Source organism: Dipodomys ordii, unplaced genomic scaffold, assembly GCF_000151885.1.
Source record: "Dipodomys ordii isolate 6190 unplaced genomic scaffold, Dord_2.0 Scaffold218, whole genome shotgun sequence".
In the NCBI taxonomy this organism is placed as follows: domain Eukaryota; kingdom Metazoa; phylum Chordata; class Mammalia; order Rodentia; family Heteromyidae; genus Dipodomys; species Dipodomys ordii.
Genome location: NW_012267434.1, coordinates 254,468 through 266,964, shown reverse-complemented (window position 1 = coordinate 266,964; position 12,497 = coordinate 254,468). Strand labels below are relative to the sequence as shown.

At 41.5% G+C, this 12,497-nt stretch overlaps 1 protein-coding gene across 12 annotated transcripts in view; it reads left to right on the top strand.

The window, feature by feature from the left end:
* Positions 1-12,497, top strand: part of Ccnb1ip1 (cyclin B1 interacting protein 1, E3 ubiquitin protein ligase) — a 29,581-nt gene that overhangs the window by 14,085 nt on the left and 2,999 nt on the right. For 4 of the 12 annotated variants that reach the window (XM_013035722.1, XM_013035723.1, XM_013035721.1 and 1 more), the window contains 4 exons: positions 667-740; positions 5,576-5,621; positions 9,114-9,440; positions 11,928-12,261. In XM_013035722.1, coding sequence (XP_012891176.1) covers positions 9,144-9,440; positions 11,928-12,261 — 631 coding nt within the window. In that variant the 5' untranslated portion in view covers positions 667-740; positions 5,576-5,621; positions 9,114-9,143. Of the gene's footprint in view, positions 1-666; positions 741-1,410; positions 1,457-5,575; positions 5,622-7,599; positions 7,780-7,893; positions 8,024-9,113; positions 9,441-11,927; positions 12,262-12,497 lie in introns of those variants that run through there. The other 8 variants (XM_013035724.1, XM_013035728.1, XM_013035733.1 and 5 more) reach the window with 8 other exon arrangements.

The window sequence follows — 12,497 nt, the reverse complement described above, 5'->3', positions numbered from 1 at the left end:
TCTTTGCATACTTATTGTGAAATGGTTGACTTCTATAGCCTTTTACAGGTTGGATAGCTTTACTGTATAATTTTATTTGATCTTTAAAAATTCCTTAAGCTGGTCACTGGTGACTCCTGCCTATAATCCTAGAGGCTGAGATCTGAGGGTTATAATTCAAAACCAGCTTGGGCAGGAAAGTACATGAGGCTTTTATCTCTAATTAACCACCAGAAAACCAGAAGTGGCACTGTGGCTCGAAGTGGTAGATTGCTAGCCTTAAGCAAAAGAGCTCAGGAAGGGCTGGGAAGGTGGCTCTGTGGTAGAGCACTTACTTGCCTTGCATGCCTGAGGCCCTGGGTTTGATTCCTCAGCACCACATAAGCAAAAAGAAAAAAGCCGGAAGTGGCGCTGTGGCTCAAGTGGTAAAGCGCTAGTCTTGAGCTGAAGAGCTGAGGAACAGTGCCCAGGCCCAGAGTTCAGACCCCCATGGCGGAACCCCCCCCCCAAAAAAAAATGGTGAGCTTGGGCACTTTAAAAGTCATCGAATTCAAATAATTTTTCTTACTAAATGGAAATTTAAATAAAGGAAAGGCAGTAACTTTACTTTTCTTCATGTTTTGATGTGGAGTATGCTGGTATGAATTATGAATTTTTACCTTTGTATATTTACTTTTTTCCCCCCAGAGATGATACTAGATGGCTGTTTCTGTTATTCAACCTGATTTCTAGAATGAAGTTGAATTAATTTGATATCAGAGGTAATTGTAAGATTATAAAAACACACATTTTGTTTTCCCTTGAAAGATATGAATCCGCTCAGTGTTAGTGTGGCTGAAATTTTGTAGTTGAGGAAAATCCCAGTTCAATCCTTGCTGTATGTTTTTCTGGTTGACTGAAAAAGAATCAGATTGTTTGCCCTTATTCATTTCCAGTTTGCCATGATGAAATGCATGTTACTCCGTGTTTCAGAGGATCTACCTGATGTTAAACACATGTTCTGAGCAGACAAAAGCCAAGGGCAACGATTAAAATTGAATTCAGCTTGTTAGTCTCTGGAGTTTAGCCTGTGGTGACACATAAACCCTATATCTTGGAATTATGAATCTGGCACTATGACCTGGACTTTGCACTTTAATCTTTGGGATAATCTCTGAGACAGCTAAAGTCTAAAATTTTAAGCACTACAAAAAGGAAAAGCCACTAGTAACTGTTCTAATTCTATCAGTTATTTATGTTGACAGTTTGTATTTTATCAGTCTATAAGATTACTTATAAATCATAAATGGCTATACTATAGTCAGTTAAAGGTTATGATAGATTTATTGAAATGGACTTTTCATGACATATGAATTTAAAAATAATTTATAGACCAATAATATATTTCTGCCTAAATTATTTTTTTTCCATTTTTTTTTTCTTTTCTGTCAGCTGTGGGTCTTGTCCTGGGTGCTTTCCCTGAGATCTTCAGCTCAAGGTGAACAGTTTATCAATTGAGCCGAAGCACCATTTCCTGTTTTTCTGGAGGTTAATTGGAGATGAGAGTCTCAGACTTTCTTGTGACATATTTCTTAACTTCTTAGTCTCCTAACTTTGTTTTGTTTTGTTTTTTTGGGGTCTTGTCGTGGGGCTTGAACTCTAGGCCTGGGCGCTCTCCTTCAGCTCTTCAGCTCAAGGCTAGCACTTGAGCCACAGCGCCACATCCAGCTTTTTTCTTTTTGCTAATGTGGTGCTGAGGAATCGAACCCAGGGCCTCAGGCATGCAAGGCAAGCACTCTACCACTGAGCCACCTTCCCAGCCCCTTCGTCTCCTAACTTTATGTCTTAGAATATGATATTATCTGACTTAAGGGTGATTACTGGAAAGATTGAATTAGAGAAATGAATGGAGTGTAGAATACTATAAAACATTGTAATGATGTATAAATGTTAGCTATTTTATTATCAGTTCATGTGTATATTAGATTGTATGGTAATAGGACTATACATCTGTATCTATAGTTACGATAGCATTTTCTTTTTTTTTAATTTTATTTATTTTATTTTTTTTGTTGGTCGTGGGGCTTGAACTCTGGGCCTGGGGTGCTGTCCTTGAGCTTTTCAGCTCAAGGCGAGCGCTCTACCACTTGAGCCACAGCGCCACTTCTGGCATCCTAGTGGTTTATTGGAGATAGGAGTCTCATGGTCTTTACTGCCTGGGCTGGCTTTGAACCTCCATCCTCAGATCTCAGCCCCCTGAGTAGCTAGGTTTAGAGGCGTGAGCCACTGGCGCCCGGCTCAATACCATTTTCTTCTTTTTTTTTCTTTTGGGTCCGGTCGTGGGGCCGGAACCTGGGTCTGGGCTCTGTCCCTCAGCTCTTCAGCTCAAGGCTAGCGCTCTACCACTTGAGCCACAGTGCCACTTCAGGCTTTTTTCTTTTTGCTTATGTGGTGTTGAGAAATTGAACCCAGGGCCTCAGGCATGCAAGGCAAGCACTCTACCACTAAGCCACCTTCCCAGCCCTCAATTCCATTTTCTTAGTTGATCTTTCTTGACATTAACTTGTTATTTTTACTAGCTATATCAAATAATCAGTAATGCTGTCTTTAGTTCTTTATTATTATTATTATTAAATTGTGCTAAGTGGTTACAATTCCATAATTCAGGTTGTAAGTACAATGCTTCTTGGGTAATGTCACCCTTCGCCTTCTCTTCTAGTTCTTATTTAAGTGTAATGATTCCTATCATAGAAGAGCATTTCTGGTATTTTTATTTTTATAAGTGTTTCTTAAAAATAGGTAAGTTGGAGATAAACTTTGAATGGCTTGTCCTTTCACTGCTTGGAGCTTCGGCAGTGGGGTTTTGGTCCATAGTATACAAAAGTGGCTTGTCTTCACTCAGGGCACCATGAAGACAGGGTGGCTGTCCATTAGTACCTTCTGATTTTTGCAGAGTCAAACAAAAAGCAGGTAGTAATTCTAGATTTTAAATGTACCTTTGAGCTGGTGCTGGTGGCTCAGGCCCTGTAATCCTATAAGAGGCTTAGATCTAAGGGTCACAGTTTTAAACCGACTCAGAAGGAAAGTCTGTGAGATTCTTCTCTCCAATTAACCACCAAAAATCCAGATATGGAGGTATGGCTCAAGTGGTAAAGTGTTGTCCTTGAGCAAAACCATTCTGGTACAGTGCCCAGGCTCTGGTTTCAAGCCCAGGACTGGCACAAAGCAAAACCAAAAAATGTATTTTTAACTGTGTGCTGGTGGCCTAGCTGTAATCCTAGCTACTTAGGGGGGTGAGATCTGAGGATAGGATCACAGTTTGAGGCCAGCTTGGGCAGGAAAGTCCTTGAGACTTCTCTGACCAAAATGCCAGAGTAGAAGTGTGGCTCTCTGAGAGGTAGAGCACCAATCTTTTTTTTGTTGTTGGTCATGGAGCTTGAACTCTGGACCTGAATGCTGTCCCTCAGCTTTCAGCTCAAAGCTTGCACTCTACAACTTGAACCACTCTGCCACTTCTGGTTTTCTGAGTGGTTTATCGGAGATAAGAGTGTCAATGGAGCCAGGCGCTGGTGGCTCACGCCTATAATCCTAGCTACTCAGGAGGCTGAGATCTGAGGATCGCGGTTCAAAGCCAGCCCGGGCAGGAGAAACCGTGAGACTCCTATCTCCAATAAACCACCAGAAAACCGGAAGTGGCGCTGTAGCTCAAGTGGTAGAGTGCTCGCCTTGAGCTGAAGAGCTGAGGGACAGTGCCCAGGCCCAGAGTTCAAGCCTCACGACTGACAAAATTTAAAAAAAAAAGTGTCAATGGACTTTCCTGCCTGGGCTGGCTTTGAACCATGATCTTCAGATCATGAGTAGCTAGGATTACTGGCATAAGCCCAGCAAGAGCACCAATCTTGAGAGAAAGTTAAACCAGAGAACAAGGCCCTGAGTTGAAGCCCCAGCACTGGTGGAAAAAAAAGTACTTGCAAAGAAGATTTAATACAGTAATATAATTAGAAAATTCTTTGGTTGTGATAATATTTGAATAGCTCTGGTTTAGGCTATATAAAAGAAAGCTATAGTCAATTGATCCTGGGTGTTGCTAAAACATTATACTTTGAATCAAAAATGTTTGTATCATAATGTTTTACTGAATTTTTTTTAGTATATCTCACATTTCAAGGAACTTTAAAAATAACTTTCTTGGGCTGGGAGTATGGCTTAGTGGCAGAGGGCTTGCCTAGAATACATGAAGCCCTGGGTTCTATTCCTTAGCACCATATAAACAGAAAAAAACTGGAAGTGGCACTGTGGTTCAAGTGGTAGAGTCCTACCCTTGAGCAAAAGAAGCTCAGGAAAAGTGCCCAGGCCCTGATTTCAAGCCTGAGGCCTGGCAAAAAATAGAAAACAAAAACAAAAACACTCCCAAACTTTCTTTACAACATAAAGGTAAATGATTGTATGTGACTGGGGAATTAAACATCTGGCAGGCAAGTGCTCTACTATTGAGCTAAGTTGCCAGCCCCAAAATACATGGTAAAGATGAAAGCTAGAAGTGTTTTTACTGAATCACCCTGTAAAATGTAAAAGGTGGCAAGAAAAAGAGTAATATTTTCTATTATTCCTAGATCCTAATATCTGACCCAGAAGAAATACTAAAAAATCTTCATTGATTCATTTTTTTTTTCCGTGATCTAAAAACATTGTTGGAAATAGCAACTGTTTTAATTGCAATACATGAACTAACTGGTACTTGGACTGATAGATAATAATTATATGTGTATGTTAAAGTGAGTACACATAGATCCTCTTAATATGTGATTATGGTGTTTGATCCTTTAGAGTAAGTGAAGAATGATTGTCAAATCAGCTATATATTGAGAAATATGAAAAAAGTAAGTTGATTTTTAAAATAGAGTCTACAAATATTTTTCTTTTTTTTTTCTTTTTTTGGTCCGGTCGTGGGGCTTGAACTTTGGGCCTGGGTGCTGTCCCTCAGCTCTTCAGCTCAAGGCTAGTGCTCTACCCCTTGAGCCACAGCGCTACTTCTGGCTTTTTTCTTTTTTGTTTATGTGGTGCTGAGGAATCGAACCCAGGGCCTCTGGCATGCAAGGCAAGTGCTCTACCACTGAGCCACCTTCCCAGCCCATATTTTTCTTATGTATAGTTTTATTAATAGATTTTTTTTTCTGTTGCTGAGATTTGAGTACATCTTGTATTTGCTGAAATAGGTGTTCTTACCACCCAACCACATCTCCAGCCTTTTTTTGTTTTGTTTTGTGCCAGTCTTGGGGCTTGAACCCAGGGCATGGGTGCTGTCCTTAGCTTTTTGTTCAAAGATAGCACTCAACTGTTTGAGCCACAGTTGTACTTAAGCCTTTTTGGTAGTCTCCTGGACTTTTCTATGCCGGCTGCCTTTAAATAGTGATTCTCAGATCTCAGCCTTCTGAGTAGTTAGGATTACAGGCACTAGTCATTAGTGACAGTTCTAATCCTGAGTTTTCCTGATTACCTTTGAGATAGGGTCTTAATCCTACCTCTATTAGCCTTCCAAGTTTAGCTATAGCAGGCATAGAAGACAGCATCCACTTTGTTGTGAAAGTGTCTAATAATAATAAGTTTTTCTTCCTAGGCTGGCCTTGAATTTCAGGCCTCCAGATATCAGTCCCCCCAAGAAGGTAGGTTTACTAGTGTGAGTCATACATACTTTCCTGCACATTTTTTTTCTTTTTTTGTCAGTCGTGGGGGGTTGATCTCTGGGTCTGGGCGCTGGCCTTGCTGGGCACTGTCCCTCAGCTCTTCAGCTCAAGGCTAGTGCCCTACCTACCGCTTGAACTACAGTGCCACTTCTGGCTTTTTCTGTTTATGTGATACTGAGGAATCAAACCTAGGGTTTCATGCATGCTAGGTAAGCACTCTACCACTAAGCCATATTCCCAGCCCTATTCAGATTCTTTATGTTAGGTAGGGGTAACTAAATTTATTTATACTTGTACTTACATTTATATAATTTTAATTTTAACAAATTCACCTATGTGCTACTGGGACACATCACCAAGAAGAGATTTATATTATAATTAAGATATGACTTGGGTAGGACTACAGTTAGGTATGGAGTTGAAATTTGAATGCTATGCAATCTTTTTAAATTTTCAATGAGATCATGCTTTTTTATACTTAAATATTTCTATATTTGGCATAGTTGAAACCAGAAAATGTACCAAAGACCTAATTAGCCAAAATAATGTGGTAGGAGCACACAGCTTATATATGGACTTACTATGTTACTTGACTGCAACTTGGGACAGTAGCATTAAATTAGTAATAAAATGCTGCTTAAGTAGAGAAGGTTCTTGTTTGAAGGAAAAAAGTTTAATGGATTCACATCTTGCGGAAAAGCTTTGTAGCATGTTATCCATAGTGTGGCTGATGGAATTGGTTACTAATTCATTTAGGGTGACATCCTGAAAATGGAAAGATGGCTCTAAAAGTGAGCATTAAGGTTTGAAACCTGAGTACTCTTCAACCCCTCTCAGTCACATTTAAGTCTGATCTCTTAAGTCTGTATGTTTAAAAAATCATTATTGCTAGAGGTAAGCATTAAAAAGCAAAGTGAAGTGGTTTGCCCTGTCTCCTAGCTACTCAGGAAGCTGAAATCTGAGGATTGCAGTTCAAAGCCAGTCCAGGTAGGAAACTCTGTGAGACTCCAGAAAATTGGAAGTGGAGCTGTGGTTGAAGCGGTAGATTGCTTGTCTTGAGCAAAAGCACTCAAGGACAGTGCATAGGCCCTGAGTTAAGCCCCATAACTGACAAAAAAAAAACAGCACAAAACCCAAAAGCAAAGGATAGGTAAGAACATTAGACTAAAGCAGTATCATTGTTTTAAAGACTATCAGCAAGCCAAATGATATGGCTTATGCCAGTTTAATGTCAGGGATACTGAGCTAGCTACTGAGGATGCTGGGATCCAGAGAATGACTGTTGGAAACCAGCCTTGGTGAGAGATTCCTAGAGATCCCATCTCCAAAAATAATCAAGAAAAACCAGGTCTGGAGCCATGGCTTCAGTCGTGGCACACCAACTGAGTAAGTTTGCGAGTCGAGCAAGCCTGAGGCCCCGAATTCAAGCTTTATTATTTATTTATTTTGTCGGTCATGGGGCTTGAACTCTGGGCCTAGGCACTGTCCCTCAGCTGTTCAGCTCAAGACGAGTGTTGTACCACTTGAGCCACAGCGCCACTTCTGGCTTTTTCTGTGTATGTGGTGCTGAGGAATCGAACCCAGGGTCTAATGCATGCAAGGCAAGCACTCTACCACTGAGCCACCTTCCCAGCCCTGAATTCAGGCTTTAGTACTGCCAAAATCTGGACTCCTGATTACCTCCAAGTATGACCAACAGATCCAAATGACTTTCTTTCAAGCAGTTTCTGAATATTTGTAATGCTGAGTCAAGGAAAAGTTACTGTTTCCAGTGTCACACAATTTCTAGAATTATTCCTGATTACTTACAAAGCCTTTGCTGCCTACCTGCCCACCCTTCATGAACTGTACTCATACTGGCTGCAGCTAGCGGTGAGGCCCCTGGTGAGCCCACGCTCAAGCTTGTGCTCTGTGAGACCCACTCCTACAGGCCTCCTATCCTGTCCTTGTAGATCAGATCCCGCGCCTGCGCCTTGTGAGATCCTGCTCCCCCCCCCCCCCAGCTCCCAAACATCCATCTATCCCAGCATATTCGCTACCCAGGAGGCACCACGCGGCTCTGCGCACGCGCTCTGATTCAGTGTCAGAGCAGCCGGGTGGTCACGTGTTAGCAGAGCTCCTGAGGTGGTGTTTGGCTGTAAGTTTTTTCTCTTCGTATTGTTGTGCTCATTATTTTATTTGCTGAGTGTGGAGAGCAAGTTGGAATTTTGACAATTTTCTGTGAGTTTATTCTCAAAAATTTGGCCTCCAGGTTGTACGGCCGTGAAGAAGCGCGCATTTTCCCAGTTGTGGGGAATAGGAAGTTGGCTGCCACTCCCAAGTTTCTGGGGGAAGGTTCCACGGGAAAAGCTGCTCGCTCCTGCTTACTCTGTGGTCTGGAGGCAAAAATTACTCTTATGGGCTGCTAGATGACTTTTACCTGTGGGAACGGATGCAGGCATCTGTGTGAGTGACCCTGGGACCCAGGCTGCAGTTTTTTAATTTTTGGTGCCCGTTGTGAGGTTTGAACTCAGGAATGTACCTGAACTTTTTTTTTGTCGGTCATGGAGCCTGAACTCTGGGCCTGGGCACTGCCCCTCAGCTCTTCAGCTCAAGGTTAGTGCTTTACCACTTGAGCCACAGCACCACTTCTGGCCTTTTCTGTTTATGTGGTCTAGGGCCTCATGTGTGCGAGGCAAGCACTCTACCACAGAGCCAACTTACGGCTTCTATACCTGAGCCTTTTTTGCTCAAGGCTAGCACTCTGCCAGTTGACCTCAGGCTGGTTCTCTACTGCTTGAGCTACAGTTTTACTGGCTTTTTGGTGGTTAATTGGAAATAAAAGTCATGGGCTTTCTTGCCTGAACTGGATGGGATATTAAGTAGGATTATAGGTGTGAGCCAATGGATATTTTTTTTTTTAACGTTTAAGTCAAAACATAGCAGTGAATAATGTTGAAATTAGTAATTTTTCCAAAGAAATGCCTGAAATCATGCTTGGAATTTTACGTTTGTTAAGTCTGAGATGTACTAAAATATTCTAGCAAAGAATGAATTTTGGCTTGGATAGTGAATGACAAATAGCAGTTAACAGTGTAGGGAACACTCAATACACTCTTATGTATGTGATGAAGAAAGTAGGAAATGTGAGTCAGGTGAGGGAACCAGATTGGGGTTGAGGATTATGGAAGGAGTGACTGCACAAGAAGTATTAGAGACTAGATGGATGCAACTTCATTGTACAGCATTTTGAAAAAATTCAGAATAAATCAATTTTATGTTTTGTAAATATAAGTTCAAGTAAGTTTTGGGATCACCTGTATATTTTTCTTTTAGTTTTTTTTATGCTATCAAAAGAGACTGTTGGATTTCTGAAATCAATATTGATTATAATATATACTAAAACAAAATACTCAATATTGGTAAAATATTTTCACTTGTTTATTTTAATTACAATTTGACCTACTTGCCTTTTCATTTACCTCTTATTAGGACTTCTCAGGATCTGACAACCTCCTTATCATGTCTTTGTGTGAAGATATGCTGCTTTGTAATTACCGAAAGTGTCGCTGCAAACTCTCTGGGTATGCATGGGTTACTGCCTGCTCTCACATCTTCTGTGATCAGCATGGTAGTGGTGAGTTTAGTCGTTCACCAGCTATCTGCCCTGCCTGTAACAGTACCCTTTCTGGAAAACTAGATATTGTCCGCACAGAACTCAGTCCATCAGAGGAATATAAAGCTATGGTATTAGCAGGGCTGAGACCAGAGATTGTGTTGGACATTAGTTCCCGAGCACTGGCCTTCTGGACATATCAGGTTTGTTTGTATGTTAATTTCTCTTTGGGAGTTTCTATTATACACTGGTTCTTATTTTTATATATGCATGGAAAATTTTAGTAAGTTGCTTACAAAATTACAAATAATGTTTTGTGTAAATTTGAAAGGAAGAAAAATCCTTTACTCAGATTTTTTTTGCATATATATTATATACACACTTTTCTGTGTAAAAATAGGACAGTATCACACATACTAATTGTAAGGTTTGGAGAAAGGAGACCTCCACAGGGTTGTTCATGTAGAAGAGTTTATTGGCAGAACATAAGTGTGTAGAGGGGAAAACTACTGATGGAGATAGATTACATAGGGGGAGGGCGGGGAAAAGTTATGGCCACAGCCGCTGTGGAAGTGACTTCAGAGTCTGGGAGCCTCTCACGGTCCAAAGGAAGTGACTGAGGCAGATGAAGATATGACCTCAGAGGCCTGGGGGAACATCCCACTGCCCCTAAGGGTGCCAGTTACCTGGGTTACAGGTGTTAGGTTGGGGCTCCTAGGGGAGGGCCACATGTGCAGGGAAGTAGAACAAAGGGGAAGGGGCCATTTTTCCCTGGTAGATCTAACATTCCAATATTGATAGTTATAGAGGGGTGCTGATTCTTTTGGCTATTTCCTGCTGGCAGAGGGCCTTGACATTAGGTATAGAAGGCAGAGCTGTCCTTCCCAGAAGAAGGCAGCAGTAATTGTTCGTTGGTGATGAATGTGCATATGTGTCTTCGGATGAAATCTGAAAGAAATCCTATGAAACCAGGACTGAACAATAAGAAAAAATATTATCAGAGGGACTACAAATGGCAAAAAGGGCAGCCATTTGTTCAGGGCAGCAAAGACAATATTGGATGACTTGGCTAGTTCCTGTCTCACGTGTTCAGGCAGTACTGGAGTTGGTGGATCATGCTCCTGAATACTCCTGACTGATTAACATCTGGCAACTGAGTAGGGGAGAGCATGGTAGACTGGTTAAGAATAACCAGTCAGAAGCTGGAGCTGGATTGAAGTGGTTAGGGGAACTGTAGGAGGCCTTGGACTAACTATAGATGTCTGGACTAAAGTATGGATGGGAAAGCCAGGAAGGTGCCAAGGCAAGCTATGTGTCCTAGAATCTTCTGGACATCTTGTATGCAGCATATTTACTATTGGAGTCTGTGTCTACTTGGCCCACTTTTCCCCATGTCTATGTATGGCAATTCCATCATTTCAGGGACTCAACCCAGACTCCTTGCATTCATTAACTTTTCTCTCTAAACATCATCCTAACGTTGTAGTAAATGCTGGGTCACTGTCTCTAAAATACATCACATTCCTGCACTTTGCAGTTTTGTCACTGATTGGGTCATTTTCCAGCTTTCCTCCCTCCATTTTGCTTTCAGCATTTGGCTACAGAAGTTCTATTCACACCGAAGTCACATTTATCACTTCCAGCTATGCAGGGTAAAGTCCAAAGTCCTTCAATGGCCTGAGAAGCTGTGCAGGACCTGAACCCAGTCCCCCACCCAATTCCCCTGCTTACTTCCTCTCCTTTGTTCCCTATGGCATTTGGTCCCAGTCTTCACTAGCTGAGCAGGTAGAAAGAATATTTCTCCCTTATTGCCTAGGAAGAGCCTGTTTTATTCTATTTATTTATTTATTTTCTTTTCTCCCTGAGATGTTCATTCTCTAGCTAACCACGAGGCTATTCAAGTCTTTGTCAATAAGACAGGGCATATATATTGAGTCTTCCCCGCCCATACACCCCCCTTTTCAGCATACTCTTCCCAACTCTGCTACTTTCTCTTCTTTCAAAGCACTTTTCTTTCTCATGTACTTATTAATTACTCTGCTATTTGTTGACTTTCTTCGCTTACTGGAAGGTGAGCTTCTTGAGGAAGGGGCCAGTCTTTTTTTTTTTTTTGGGTCCGGTTGTGGGGCCTGAACTCTGGGCCTGGGCACTGTCCCTCAGCTCTTCAGCTCAAGGCTAGCGCTCTACCACTTGAGCCACAGCACCACTTCCGGCTTTTTTCTTTTTGCTTATGTGGTGCTGAGGAATCGAACCCAGGGCCTTGTGCATGCAAGGCAAGCGCTCTACCACTGAGCCACCTTCCCAGCCCAGTTTTTTTTTTTTTTTGTGGGTTGTGGGGCCTGGGCACTGTCCCTCAGCTCTTCAGCTCAAGGCTAGCGCTCTACCACTTGATCTACAGTGCCACTTCCTGAAATAGGATTTCTTAAACAAGATCATGGCATGGAAGTCACTTGTTAAATAAGACATGCTGTTGTTTTGGTGTTTTAATGGTAGTGGTTTGAGAGAATTTCTTTGTATTTTTCTATGCATTTAATAATACAATGTTATGTTTATAATCTTACTGTTCTGATTGCATTTTAACCTGGTTCTATATATTATGATATCCCTATATCAGGATCTTTTCCTTTTGATGTTTTATAATATATCTTTGTATTTTTTAATCTTAAAAATTTTTCTTGGTCTTGGGACAGGTACATCAGGAACGTCTCTATCAGGAATACAATTTCAGCAAGGCTGAAAGCCATCTGAAACAGATGGAGAAAATATATACTCAGCAAATACAGAGCAAGGATGTAGAGTTAACCTCTATGAAAGGGGAGGTCACCTCTATGAAGAAAGTGTTAGAAGAATACAAGAAAAAGTTCAGTGACATCTCTGAGAAACTTATGGAGCGTAATCGCCAGTATCAAAAGCTCCAAGGCCTCTATGATAGCCTTAGGCTGCGAAATATCACTATTGCTAACCAAGAAAGCTCCCTTGAACCATCTATGATTGCACAGTCTGGTGTCTTTGGTTTCCCAGTAGGTAAGGGAAGACCGTTTTTATTATTTTTTGCTGGTCCTGGGGCTTGAATTCAGGGCCCAGGCTTTGTCCCTGAGCCTCTCTGTGCTCGACTACTATTCTACCACTTGAGCCACAGCACCACTTCTGGAAAGAGTAGGTTGTTTAAATCCGTGAGTGTTTACAGTGAACCTTACATAGTTCCAAGTAGTCAGTGTTGACTCCACTGATGGTAGGCTGATGTATTTTTTTTTTTTTTT